This window comes from Garra rufa, chromosome 21 (genome assembly GCF_049309525.1).
Source record: "Garra rufa chromosome 21, GarRuf1.0, whole genome shotgun sequence".
Lineage (NCBI taxonomy): Eukaryota > Metazoa > Chordata > Actinopteri > Cypriniformes > Cyprinidae > Garra > Garra rufa.
Genome location: NC_133381.1, coordinates 15,301,016 through 15,314,738, shown reverse-complemented (window position 1 = coordinate 15,314,738; position 13,723 = coordinate 15,301,016). Strand labels below are relative to the sequence as shown.

Below are 13,723 nucleotides of genomic sequence, written 5' to 3'. Positions count from 1 at the left end.
AATAACCTTTTTGTTTCACAAAAAAAATTTTGTGGTGCAAGAAGGGTCTTCAGATTATAAAAAGGTAGGAAATAGATGGTTGTTTAAAGAACCTTTGACTGAATTGTTCTTTGCTGAACCAAAAATGGTTCTTCTATGGCACTGCTGAAAAGGACATTTTAAAGCACCTTTATTGTTAAGAGTGCAGAGACCCAAATCTTCTCTTTCTAAATTAACCCAATAAGTGGAACCCTGAGCAATGTGGATCTTTACATGTCAATAACAATGTGTAAATTATTTATGACACAAAGACAGTGCTGGGATTTAACCAAGTGAAAAAATAAGGTAAGCAGCATTTTCAGTTTTCGGATGCAGCCTATAACATGATACAATGGAACCTTAAGGGTGGTCTTTAGAGCCAGTGTACTATAATCAAGAATTCATAGATGTTTAATTTCTATTGTCAGTATGGGTCAAAGGATCACAGATGGGATAGGACATCTACAACATAAAGGTTAAAGTCACCATTAACCACTCTGCTGCTCCTCTTTAAGTGTATATTAGCAATAATGCACACTGCAAAATTGACTTAAGAGAACCTAAAACAGATGTGGCAGAAAATCCGCAGCTGTTGTTCACTCTTTAGCAATGCATACACTTTGTTGCATCGTCTTTCTTTGTCATTCATTCAAAGGACGTGACAATGTTGCATTTACATTTATCATCTATTGTATAACCTACATTGCAACAATATCTGTCAGACCCCACATTTTAAGGGGTCTTTCAACTGGAAATGACCTCTAGTGCATCTCCACCGAGTGAGTGAACCTAGAGTTTTGATGCTTTTAATCTGCCTCTCAGATTTTAAATCATCTATATGCTAGTGCACTTCTAAAAGATGCCAAAAGATGCCAAGAGTACACGGCAAAACGTTCATTTTAAATACCTGAAAGAAATATCAATGTATCTGCTCACACATCCATCAAAGAGCATTTAACATCTTCAAATAAAAAAAAAAAGTTTCCAAATTACCTGTTTCAAACTATCATTCCTATCCTAGTACGCAAACAGCGTGCAGGCGATGAGCTGCTCCGCCCTGTGACCCTGTTTAGCGCTGAGTCAGTGGTCCAATCAGTAAACGCAGAAGGCGGGACAAGCCAGAGGCTCCGTCCAATCAGTGGCCAGTCGAGCCATCAATCAAAGATGACATCGTCCCTAGTCCGAAAAGGACAGGCGAAGGAGAAAACAATACATACACTTTTAACACAACGGAACATCATGTAGCGAGAAGACAACAGTTGAAACCAGTGGTTATTCGCCAAATAACGATGTCATCTTGCAAACTTGTGGATATCAGGAAGCATGGCATAAAAACAAGAACGCAGTGGTTGAGTTTTAGTGGTTGGAGAAGCGAGACAAAAGTTATTATTAGCTATAGTTTGTTTGAATAGTTTATGCCTCTGGACTGGACCTGCAGCGATTTTCCTAACTAAAAAGTGCAACAGGTTGGAAGATGGTGTCGTGGATTATATCTAGGGCCATCGTGTAAGTATTTATTGAAAACTATTTGAGTTTAAAGTACATTAGTAAAACTGCTGACTGCGTATTTGGTTCAAACGGATAAAATCTATCCATACTGTATTGTCTCTATATCTACACTGCAATACAAAACAGTATTACAAGTATATAAAATAAACGGTAACGTTAGTTTATTTGCTGTTGGTCAAGATTAAAAAGGAAAAAATCAACATGCATAAAGTTTTGTTTGCCAATATAATAATTAACACTTACAGTTACTAAAGCAGTATTCTCATTTTATATATTTTCAGAAACAAGGTTCCCACAGTTCTCGAAAATCTGGAATATACAAGGAAATTTAAAAACTTAATTTCCAGGCCCAGAAAAATAATGGAAATATATACAATTTTCAAAGGTCATTTAAATGTTTACAGTCAATAAATGTGACGCTGAACCACAACACCAGTCATAAGGGTCAGTTTTTTAAAATAGAGATGTATATATCATCTGAAAAGCTGAATAAATAATCAGATGTATTTGGCTGAGATACAGTTATTTAAAAAACTAAAATCTGATGGTGCAAAAAATCGTAAGGTAAAGTTGTCCAAATTACGTTTTTAGCAATGCATATTACTAATCAAATAGTTTTTATATATTTATGTTAGAAAATTTACAAAATATCTTCATGGAACACGATCTTATTATCCAAATGATTTTTGGCATAAAAGAAAAATCGATAATTTTGGCCCATACAATGAATTGTTGCCTATTGCTACAAATACTTGTTCTACTTACGACTGGTTTTGTGGTCCAGGGTCACATATATGTATAGTTATTATACTCATATCTTATTTAGTAGGCTGGAAATGACTGTTTGTAAGTGCACAAAAACCTTATCCATTCATCACAAATCATAGGAAAAGTAATGGAAAATCTTAGAAATTCACTGGTAATAAGGTGTAAGAACCTCTATATCAACCATAATAAAAATTCACAAATTATGCAGAAAAAAAAAAACACATCAATTTTGCTGACGTAATGGAGTTGAACAGGAAATTCATCATGTTTTTGGCTGCAGACCTGCTTTATTCAAAGTCCCTGTCTGCCAGGGAGGAACTGCTGTTTTCCTGCTGGATGGTAATGTTACAGTAGGTGTGTCCGTTTCTTTGCGGAAAAGGTCAGCACAGCAAAGCACATTTTGTGCCTCATCCCACTAGGTGCCGTTTGCTGCGAGTTTGGTTATCTTTAGTGTACTGACAATATAAGAGATAAGGGTCTCTGGTCGTCACTGATAGAAATACATTTATATATATAGTACGTTGCAGTCGGTTTCAAAGTCTAAAGGTCTTTTGAAATGCCTTTTGTGTTCTTACTGTAAGTTAACATGATGAATTATTCGCTGGTGCCGGCAAACAAGGCCTAGCTGTTTTAGAGACGTGCAGTAACATCTCACACACACACACACAAACACACTCATTCCTATTCTATCCTTTCTTTTTTTTACCCTCACGAGTTCTCCGAGCAAACAGCGTAATAGGAAATGCATGACTAAACCATTGTGACTCTAATTCGCTCACAGCATTCGACGTTTAAACACTTTCTTCTGACTGGTAGTAAAAGCGAGGCAGGCTGTGTTTGGAAATAGTTACTTGGTGATGCCGAAGTTGTTTAATTACAAACCGTTTCGCTGTTTTATGTTAAGAGATGGCCTCTACTCTTGACTTCAGCAGTTATTTTGTTTTATGGTAGAGTTGTTTTAGAGTGGAGAATGTTACGCAATAAATGGAATCCATCCAACAGTCCCTCACCACACACACCCATGATCACACATAACTTTAGACGGTATCAGGCAGTGATGTCGTTCCCATAGCTACTCGAAAATAACTGGACCAGGGAAACACAAACCAGTTACAGTGAAGGCCGTGAATTTACTGTGTGTATGTACCGAAGTGAGAGCGAACAAACGGGATTTCAATCTCATGTCACAATAAATAAAGCATTTTGAATGAGTGGTGTTCTGGGTTTTAATATTTGAGTAGGTCTGTAAGCAAAGGCAAAGGCTGGGTTTGCCATCTGGGCGGGTGTCTAAATAAAACGGATGGATTATCATCAAATATAAAGATGCATGGGGATCCACCGGTATTTAAATTATGGTTGATGAGATGCGCTGATGATTATTTTCACATTGTGGCCAATAATTATTTGATAAATGATTGAGTTCTACACTATTTTGTCTAAATAAATTTAAAATAAATACTTAAAACTAAGATCGTTAGAAGTGAATTTAGTCATGTACAGTAGGAACAATTAACTTCAAGACTTGATAAAGATTGCATTTTACAGTGTTTGTATTAAATTATTATAACCTTTATTAGTTTGCTTACATACAGTTGAGATTAAAAGTTTACATACAACTTGCAGAATCTGCAAAATGTTAATTATCCTGAACAGTTAAACTGCCTGCTGTTTTTCAGAAAGATCCCTCAGGTCCCACAAATTGTTTGGTTTTCAGCATTTTTGTGTATTTGAACCCTTTCCAAAAATGACTGTATGGTTTTGAGATCCATCTTTTCACACTGAGGACAACTGAGGGACTCATATGCAACTATTACAGAAGGTTCAAACGCTCACTGATGCTTCAGAAGGAAACACTATGCATTAAGAGCCGGGGGGTGGAAGCTTTTTAAATTTGAAGATCAGGCTGAATTTAACATATTTTGTCTTCTGGGAAACATGTAAGTATCTTCTGTAGCTCCTGAAGGGCAGTACTAAATGAAAAAAATACGATATATTTAGCAAAATAAGAAAAATGTACTCATCTTCATTCTGTTCAAAAGTTTTCAACCCCGTCTCTTAATGCATTGGTTTTCCTTATGGAGCATCTGTAAGCGTTTGAACCTTCTGTAATAGTTGCATATGAGTCACTCAGTTGTCCTCAGTGTGAAAAATGGATCTCAAAATCATACAGTCGTTATTGGAAAGGGTTCAAATACACAAAAATGCTGGAAATGCAAAAAAAAAATAATTATAAATTCAGCTATTATTTTCTTTTGTGGACTATGTAAATGTCTTATTTAGGTCAGTACTAAATAAAAAATAACATGCATTTTGTATACTCCCTCTTATTTTGGTAAAATGATTAACATTTTGCAGATTCTGCAAGGTGTATGTAAACTGTATATCAGTATTCAAATTATATCCAAATTTCGATTTGTTTGCTTGCATATAACAGGGGCATGATATTGTTTTAATATAAATCATGTCTCATGTGTACTGTATGTCTCTGTGTGTTTTTTGTCACAGTCTTTTGTTTGGAACGCTGTACCCTGCATACTACTCCTTTAAAGCTGTCAAATCCAAGAACGTCAAAGAATATGTGAGTACTCATAATTCATATAAAGGCACATGCATATCTTTATCCATGTTCTTGTGATTTTAGTTTAGAGAATGTTAATAGCCAGAATAGATGGAGAGCTCCAGCTGTACCGTCTGTATGTCCTGGCTACTCTACGTATCTGACAGAGGCTGTCAGTAACTAAACCCTGAGCTGTTTAGCAATTTAATACAGTTCTTCCACCATGTGTGCCCTGTTTGTGGTCTCTTCTAGCTACTTCCGTTTCTCTTCTTACAAAAAGTACCACAGTGATACCATTGCAGTTTGATGTATGTCATAAAGTGAATGAATAATATTCATTTTGTAAGTGGCTCTTCTATATCTTCAACAGACATTTAATGTTTGCGTTTGTGGTTTGACAGGTGCGATGGATGATGTACTGGATTGTGTTTGCTCTTTACACAGTTGTGGAAACCATCACAGACCTTTCTTTGGCTTGGTAAATATACACACACAGTCTGGGAAAGAGGCAAATAAATTATTGTTAATGGATTGCATGGAGCAATTTTGCATCAAGTGGTTTTATTAACATTTTGCCATTCTTCTCCATTGTATGACTTTCACTGTCAAGCCTTTGTGGTGCATGAAAAGAGCTTTTATCTGCTGTAGCCGATTTTGAGCTCCGTTTATTTTCCTCAGGCCAGTTAGAGGAACCAGTCTGTTAGGTTCAGTTTCAGTTCGGTTAAATTCCAGTGCATTTCATTAGTTTTGTGACATTTAAAAAAAAGAAGGAAAGATCAGCTCTGCTTATTTTGCTGGCTTGGGTCTTCCTGAATTAGATTAATATTATTTGAATGAATAGTTCTAGTACTGGAAAAGTGGCATGTTGCAATATCTTAATTTTAAAGGAGACCTATTACCTATATAAGTCTCAGGTGTCCCCAGAGTGTGTCTGTAAAGTTTCAGTTACAAAAAGCGCACAAAAAGCGGCTGTCACATGGCATGTGAGTGCTAAACTAAGCTCTCTTTCATGTCTTATTGCACTTAAACTGTCAAATCCACACAAGTTTATATTACAAAAACAAGTTTTTGAATCCAGATGGGATGTTTTAAAAAGAAAATTGAATATAATTAATTAATTATAAATAAAAAAGAAACAAATAACAATAAATATAAAATGAGTAAATATATAAAAAATGTAGGTTTTTTTATTTTTATTATTGACTTTGAATTTGAGTCAATCCACCAAACCTGAGAACCGAGAGAGTAAAATAACAGAGAATGCATAAATCAAATGCATTCTTCTGTTTTCCAGCATCCCTCTGTTTTTACATTGATTGCACTTGTTGTTTCAGGTTTCCAGTTTACTACGAACTGAAAATGGCTTTCGTCTTTTGGTTGCTGTCTCCCTACACCAAAGGAGCTAGTGTCCTCTACAGGAAGTTCCTACACCCTATGCTGGCATCCAAGGAGAGGGTAATGACCTAAACACATCATCAGATTCCCTGGGAATAGGCGTTTACTGACAGTAAAGACATAGCCATACTGAACTGTATTATGGAATCGAGAGGATTACATAATCAGTGATTACATAAATGACGTTTAGAGATAAACAGATGGATTGGGTTAGTTGGATGTCTCGATTACATGATCATTACGAACTAACAGTAAACTGCATGGTTCATTTAACTGAGCCTGCATATTTTGTTCCCGGCTCTCTGTAATTGTTTGTTGTCAAACATCTCCTAGTTGGAGGTTAAGTGTGAATTTAAATTATAGATGTATTGACTGTTTCACATTCTGTTTTTTCAGGAGATTGATGAATATATAGTTCAGGCCAGAGAGAAGAGTTATGAGACCATGGTGAATTTCGGACGTCAGGGTCTCACGATCGCGGCTACTGCTGCTGTCTCCGCTGCTGTGAAGGTATTGCACAGACACGTGTGTTCATTCATACACTTATCCACTGTTTATACTAGACATTTGAGCTAAACTAACTAGCTGATTTGGTCAGCTAACAGCTTTCATTCCATTTAAACAGAGATGTTATTTTGCACTGATACATTACTTCTTTTGTAAGAAACAAAAGGGACAAAAAGACTTGTAAAGATGATAAATGAATTTTAAGTATACCAGACTTTAAAGGGATAGTTCATTAATTATTCACGCTGATGTTGTTCCAAACCCATAAGAGCTTTGTTCATCTTTGGAAATTTAAATTAAGATATTTTCAGTGAAATCTGATGTTTTTTTGACCCTGCATAGACAGCAACACACCTGAAAAAGAAAGAAAACAAAAGTAACATTACAGAAACGAAAAACCATTGTTGAATAAAGTTATTTGTAGTTAGTTTTCTTTGCGCACAAGAAGTATTCTCATAGCTTCATAAAAGTAAGGTTATAGGACTATTTTAACAGTGTCCTTAATACTTTTCTGGACCTTGAACGTGTCGGTTGCATTGCTGTCTAGGCAGGGTCAGAAAGCTCTGGGATTTTACTAAAATATCTTAATTTGTGTTCTGAAGATGTATGAAGATCTTACGATCTTACGGGTTTGGAACAACACGAAGGTAAGTAATTAATGACATTTTCATTTTTGGTTAAACTATCCCTTTAAGCTATATATATATATATATATATATATATATATATATATATATATATGTATATATGTATGTATATATATGTATATATAGCATGTTAAACACTTAAAAATGCAATGCATAACAGCAGTGACCCAGTAAAAATTGCATGTGCTCTTCACTGTGGTCTCTCCCGTTCTCTTGACTGCTTTTTTAAATCAGATTTGCTGTCTGGCCATGTCTGGTTCCTAAAAAAAGATCTAAACCACTAGTGCTCTTCTGTTTTTGATAAGGTCTACCATTCCTATCTAGAAACAAAAATATCATAGACATTTAGGGTGGACTCATTTGACTTTGGCCAATAAGCAACCACACATAACTCTCTACCAACCGCATAGCAACACAATAAAATCACTCTGAAAACCTTGGCAAATACAGAGCAACACCCTGGCAGCCATCCACTGTTCTTATGCAATGCTATGCAGTTAGGAATGGTGTTCTGAGCACCACTCACATTTTCTTTAGAAAGTGTTAAAATCTACTTCATATTTCCTGTTTCCTTTCTCTTTCTGTCTACATGCTAAACTAATCTCCAGCAGTAGCTGCTGCACCTATTTCAGGTAACTTGCTTTCTTTTTCATTCTGCTTTAACCTGTCGCCAGCACATCATTAGACCTTTATTAACTGGTTGATGCCTTAAGGCAAGTTAAATAAAAGATGTCTTTAATTGTGTGTTATAAAGGTAGCCACAACTTCAAAGGTTTTTGGGTTCTTGAATTCTGTTTATTCAGTGCACCATGTACACTGGATCATTAGCTGACCACATGACTCATGTCACAGGGACAGGGTGCCATCAGTGAACGTCTGAGAAGTTTCAGTATTCCAGACCTGACGCAGTTCCCTCCTGAACAATCAGCATTTGCCAACCCCGGGCGACGGGCCCTCCAGCCTGGTAGTGCTGCTGATTCTGGTGAGTTCTGTACATGCGTTAAAGGAATGGTTCAACCAAAAAAATAGCTGGAAATTTACTCGCCATCAGGCTGATGTTCAAGACGTAGATGAGTTTGTTTCTTCATGAAAACATCTAGGGCTGCACTAACAATTATATTGGTAATAGAGTAATCGGTCGATTATTCGGATTAATTGAGTAATTGAATAATTATAATTAATCTTTTGTAGTAGACCTAATAAAAGCAAACAATAGCATTTAAAATGACATAAAATACATATATAATAGCAATGAGCTAATAATAATTAGTTCAAAGAAAGTATCAAAAGCAAGTAATCATATGGTTTTATTGAACAAAACTGTTAAAATACATAATGTGTTATAAACAATAGAGCTAATGTACATTACACATTATAAAAAAATGACTGCAGAGGGTGCCGCGTGATCTAATCCTTGTTTAATATTGACTAAACAACATGTTATTCAAATGTTACTAAATCTTTCATATTTGGCCAATTCTTTACGACAGAAGTGCTACAGCCACTGTCATTTCTTGAATTTGTGGACATCAAAATATGTGAACTCAGAGAGAGGGTTTAAGCTTTTATTTTGAAATTACAACAATTAACATATTGAGGAAGATACTAATATATTCTCCTGTGTTTACAAAGATTTATAAGTGATTTAGCTTACAAATCTAATAAAAACATTCCCAGAAAGTTACAATAAACCAAAACTCACAACAATATACAGAGATGATAATTAAAGCTCATAAATTAAACCTGCATTCAATATCTTTAATTAAATCGCTTATTAATGCTTATTAATATGATTTTTAAATGGGTTTAACATGTCATGCAGCCTTGAAAAATGGTCTGATATTGCGTTTTATGGATTCTCGTCCATGGAATGTGCCACTTCATGTATTTTGCTGGTTACTCAACACAGGCAAAATGCAATCTAGGATTTTTTTAAAAATCGAATACTCGAATTGAATCGAGGAATCATGACAGCCCTAATTACATCACTTGCTCATTAGTGGATCCTCTGTAGTGAATGGGTGCCGTCAGAATGAGAGTCTAAAACATCATAGTAATCAAGTAGTCCACATGACTCCAGTCCATCAGTTGACATCTTGTGAAGTGAGAAGTTGTGTGTCTATAAGAAAACAAATTAATCATGAATGCATTTTAGCTTTAAATAGTCACTTCTGGCCAAAACACCAGTCCAAAATTCATAATAATGTTTCCTCCAGTAAAAAAGTTCATCTCCTGTTGTCCTCGCGCATCAAAATCCACCTATATATGTGTTTAGAATGGTTTAGGACTGTTTACGCTTGTAAACATTGCATAGTCTATGCATATTTCTCTTTTGATTTAGATGTGACGACTTTTTCATTGTAGAAAGCAGTTTTATAGATCAAGGACTCAGAAGCTTATAAGTTAAAAATGTCTTAATGATGGATTGGTTATTACAAATATGCAGCTTGTGGATTACTTGTGGGTTATTGTGATATTTTATCAACTACTCTCAGTCTGACGGCACCCATTCACTGCAGTGATGTTAAGCAAGTGACGTAATGCTAAATTGCTCCAAATCTGTTCAGATGAAAACTATAATTAATCTTAGATGGCCTGGGTGAGTAAATTTGAGCAAATTTTAATTTTGGGGTGAACTTTTCCTTTAATGACATCAATGCTGATTATATAATGATAAATGATTGATTATGTAATTATGAAAAATTTAACTAAAGTAACAAATGAACTGTAAGAGTTTGCATTTAATACCTCAAGGGCAAATGGACTCTTGTAGAGCACATTGTCATCAGAAAATAATTATTATATCTCCCTCTAGTGGTAGAACATGGTTTGAAAAGCAATCCTGATGGAAAGTTCAAAAGACAAAATAAATAAGATAAATACAAAATATAAATCATAATAATAAAAGAATGAAAATTCAGTCATCATTTACTTACCATTATGTCAATCCAAACCCATATGACTTTCTTTGAAGGACAAAAGAAAACTGAAATAAATAGACCAATGAGACAATGATAAACTCTAAGCAACTTTTTCACTATATTCCAATACTTTAGTTTGCTTTTTCATCCTTTTAATGCTTGAAAGCTTCATAATCCATTCATTCTGATTATATGGAAAATTTCCTTTTTTGTGCGTTCCACAAATTCACAATATGGGTTTGGAGCGACATGAGGGGGAGTAAATGATGACAGAATTTAATTTTTTTGGGTAAACTAATCCTTCAAGGTTCAGTTGCTCTTGTTTGAAATCTTTATTGCTTCCTCTGTGCATCTGCTCCAACAGAGCCATATCAACAAGCAGGGGAGGGGCATGAGGAGGAAACAGATGGAATATTCTCAGATGACGAGGCGTCAGTGCAGAAGGGTCTGCGCAGATCTCAGAGTGTGAAAATTGCCCGTGCCAAAGCAGCACGCAAAGAGGTATATTTGCACATGCAAACATTTTGTGCTCAGTTATATCATAATCTAAAGAATACAAAATACAAATATTTTCTCTGGTGGTCTCAGACTTTCAGACCCCACTGTAGCACTTCCTAAAGATTAATTGTGTGTTGATGTTGTATTGTTTTTAAAGCCTCGCTATGGCTCTCTGAAGCTGAAACCCAGAAGGCGGCAATTGATTACATCATCCACTTTTGACCATCCTTGATTGTCCTATACAACCTCACAGATGAGATCGGCATCAGTACCGCAGTCTAATCCACAGTTTAAAACTGTTTAAGATTAATCCAAAACTTTGGATTAATGCTAATGCTCTTTCAAAGCAGCACTAAACACAAAAGTACAACTACAAATGGACTTACAGCATGAACAGTGTCTTTTACATTACATTTATTAATTTAGTAGATGCTTTTTCCAAAGTGACTTACAGATGATGAATAGAGAATATTGCATGCGGCTTTATTTGCTCAGAAAAAATACCAAAGCCTGATATGAGTACAAAAAGACTAAGAATGTACTAAAATCTAATTTAAAAGTGGAACTGAGAGCATCTGATCTGTAACTTGACCTGAACCTGCCTTTTTAGAGACATCTCCGCTTACGCATAGCGTGGTCACGGAAGCACCGATATCCCTGGTGTCCTCGCTTTCCCTCTACAGGGCCAGATGTCAAAGTCAAAGGTTTCTGTAGCGTGCACCTTTCAGTCTGTTTTTACAGTAATGAAATGGAGCAGAAAAAACAGACAAAAAAAAAAGAGTGTGCATGTTAGTGGGTTTTTGTGTATGCATAGGTGTTTTAGTTTGTTAATGTTTACATTTTCATAGTTTGCTCAGAATGAAAGTTCTGTCATCGTTATTCACCCTTATGTCATTCCAAATCCGTATTAATTTCTTTTTTTTAGCGAATATTCTGTATGCTCTTTTACATATAATTAAAGTGAATAGGGATTCGGCCTGTAGACGCAAGGTGCAAAATGACAAAGCGTCATAAAAGTGGTCCATTTGACTAAATAAGATTATACATACATTACACTTAGTGCTGGGCGATGTGAATTAATAAAACAGTATGAATTAGCAACAAAAAAACTGGCATAAGCAATGTAGACAGCGTCGTGACTTAAGAGGAGATCTGTGTTTACTGCATACCCTTGTGACTAATGTTTGGAGAACTATTAATAACACACAACTAATTTAACTGGACAAATAAATCAACTGTAAATGAGACGCTGAAGACGAATGCAAAGAGGAAAAAATACTGTAGCAGGCAGAGAAAAATATTGGAAGAATACATATACTGAATTAGAGAGGGAGGTTAATATGAATGTATCTTTAAGGGCAACTGACTGTCTTCATAAAAGATTAGATGGTATTTTCTTTTCATCTTACCTCCATATAATTCATATTAATATCGTTTTTAAAACACAGCGCTGGTTTGTTTACAGCAGTAACCAAGTAAACGTTCTATCGCTGCTGTTCCATAAGCACCACCTGCTGTCAGAGAATGAATTTGCGCTCTCATTCAGCCGTCAGCTGTTTGTTTTATGCAGGTATGTTTTATTATTTAGCATAATTTCACAAAAGATAAGGTCAGACCATTCTGTTTTCGCTTTAAGGGGAGACACTTGTCAAGTTTGAGATTTTGGGCTTTTCGGTTTTTCATAAAGTGTTTTTTCAGACTAGTAGTAAGAAAACATCTGAAAGACACCTTTAAGTGTTTCTTTTATAGCACTTTATCTATTTGTGTTAATGAATTTCAGTTAAATACGTAAGGGATAATGTACAGGCAGCCGGTAGTTATCGCAGAAATAAGCCCCGACAGTGTGATCAGGACCCGACGCGAAGCGGAAGGTCTTGTATCACACTGAAGGGGCTTATTTCGCGATAACTACAGGCTGCCTGTACATTATCCCGCTTATTACACGGCTACTTGCCACATAAGGAAAAAAACTGGACATGAATATGAATTTGAAACCTTTTATTGGCATATTTGTTTTAATTTAACATTTTTATCCTTCCGCGAAACGATATAGAACCACGTGACTAACATTCAAACTATGTACGTTAGTAAGACAATTTAAATAGATTAATGTCGAAATTTTCCATTGTTAATTGTGGTTGTCCAGTGTTTGTCACAAGATGGCGCCAAACGGTAATCTTTGTTGGCACGGAGGGATTTTAAACATACAAGTAGTACCGGCTATGCGTTATTACTTTGGAGCGGTGATTATTTGAAAAGAACGAACCTGCAAATGTCTCAACTGACCAATCAGAATCAAGCATTCCAAAGAGCCGTGTAATAAATATTTTTAAAGGTCATTTTGTGCCTGTTCTAAGTATTTTCTGAATTATGGAGTGACAAAATGAGATACCCAAAACATTTGACTCTAATATGTCAAAAAATGAAACGAGAATTTTAAAACTGACTTCATCCAGTAATAACATTTTTTTTGTACTAGAAATGTATGCAAATTAGTGCATATTTCATTAAATAATGCCTCATTTGCATTTTGCATATTAAACCTAACATTTTAGAAAACTTGTAATACAAAAAATGTTTGCAATTATCAATGTAATCAATCAACTGGATAAGTAAGGCAATAACTATTAGTTCTTTTTTTATATACCCTATTTACCTGCAGTGTCTCGCCTTAAATTTTGAAAGTATACAATCTAATTTGTAGCATGTTTGTTTGGATCATGATTAAAATGCAGTGGTTCTGCAACTGTTTCATGCAGTCTTATTCATATAAAGGCACAGTCAGGAACAAACTGTGATAAACCAAGAAACCACCAGTGTCCTAAAAAAACAAAACATGATACAGATTTTTGGTCAAACCGCCCAGCACGGACTATGGACTATGGACTATGGACTATCCTGTG

The 13,723-nt window shown here is 35.3% G+C and overlaps 1 protein-coding gene across 1 annotated transcript in view; it reads left to right on the top strand.

Moving 5' to 3' along the window:
• Nucleotides 1-1,217: 1,217 nt before the first annotated feature.
• Nucleotides 1,218-13,723, top strand: part of reep3a (receptor accessory protein 3a) — a 13,222-nt gene continuing 716 nt past the window's right edge. Inside the window, exons 1-9 of the mRNA XM_073827028.1 lie at nt 1,218-1,524; nt 4,801-4,873; nt 5,254-5,330; nt 6,187-6,307; nt 6,644-6,757; nt 8,254-8,383; nt 10,687-10,823; nt 10,978-12,620; nt 13,156-13,723. The exon at nt 13,156-13,723 is cut by the window's right edge and continues 716 nt beyond it. Of these exons, the coding sequence (XP_073683129.1) occupies nt 1,493-1,524; nt 4,801-4,873; nt 5,254-5,330; nt 6,187-6,307; nt 6,644-6,757; nt 8,254-8,383; nt 10,687-10,823; nt 10,978-11,052 (759 nt within the window). The 5' untranslated portion in view covers nt 1,218-1,492 and the 3' untranslated portion in view covers nt 11,053-12,620; nt 13,156-13,723. The remainder of the gene's footprint in view (nt 1,525-4,800; nt 4,874-5,253; nt 5,331-6,186; nt 6,308-6,643; nt 6,758-8,253; nt 8,384-10,686; nt 10,824-10,977; nt 12,621-13,155) is intronic.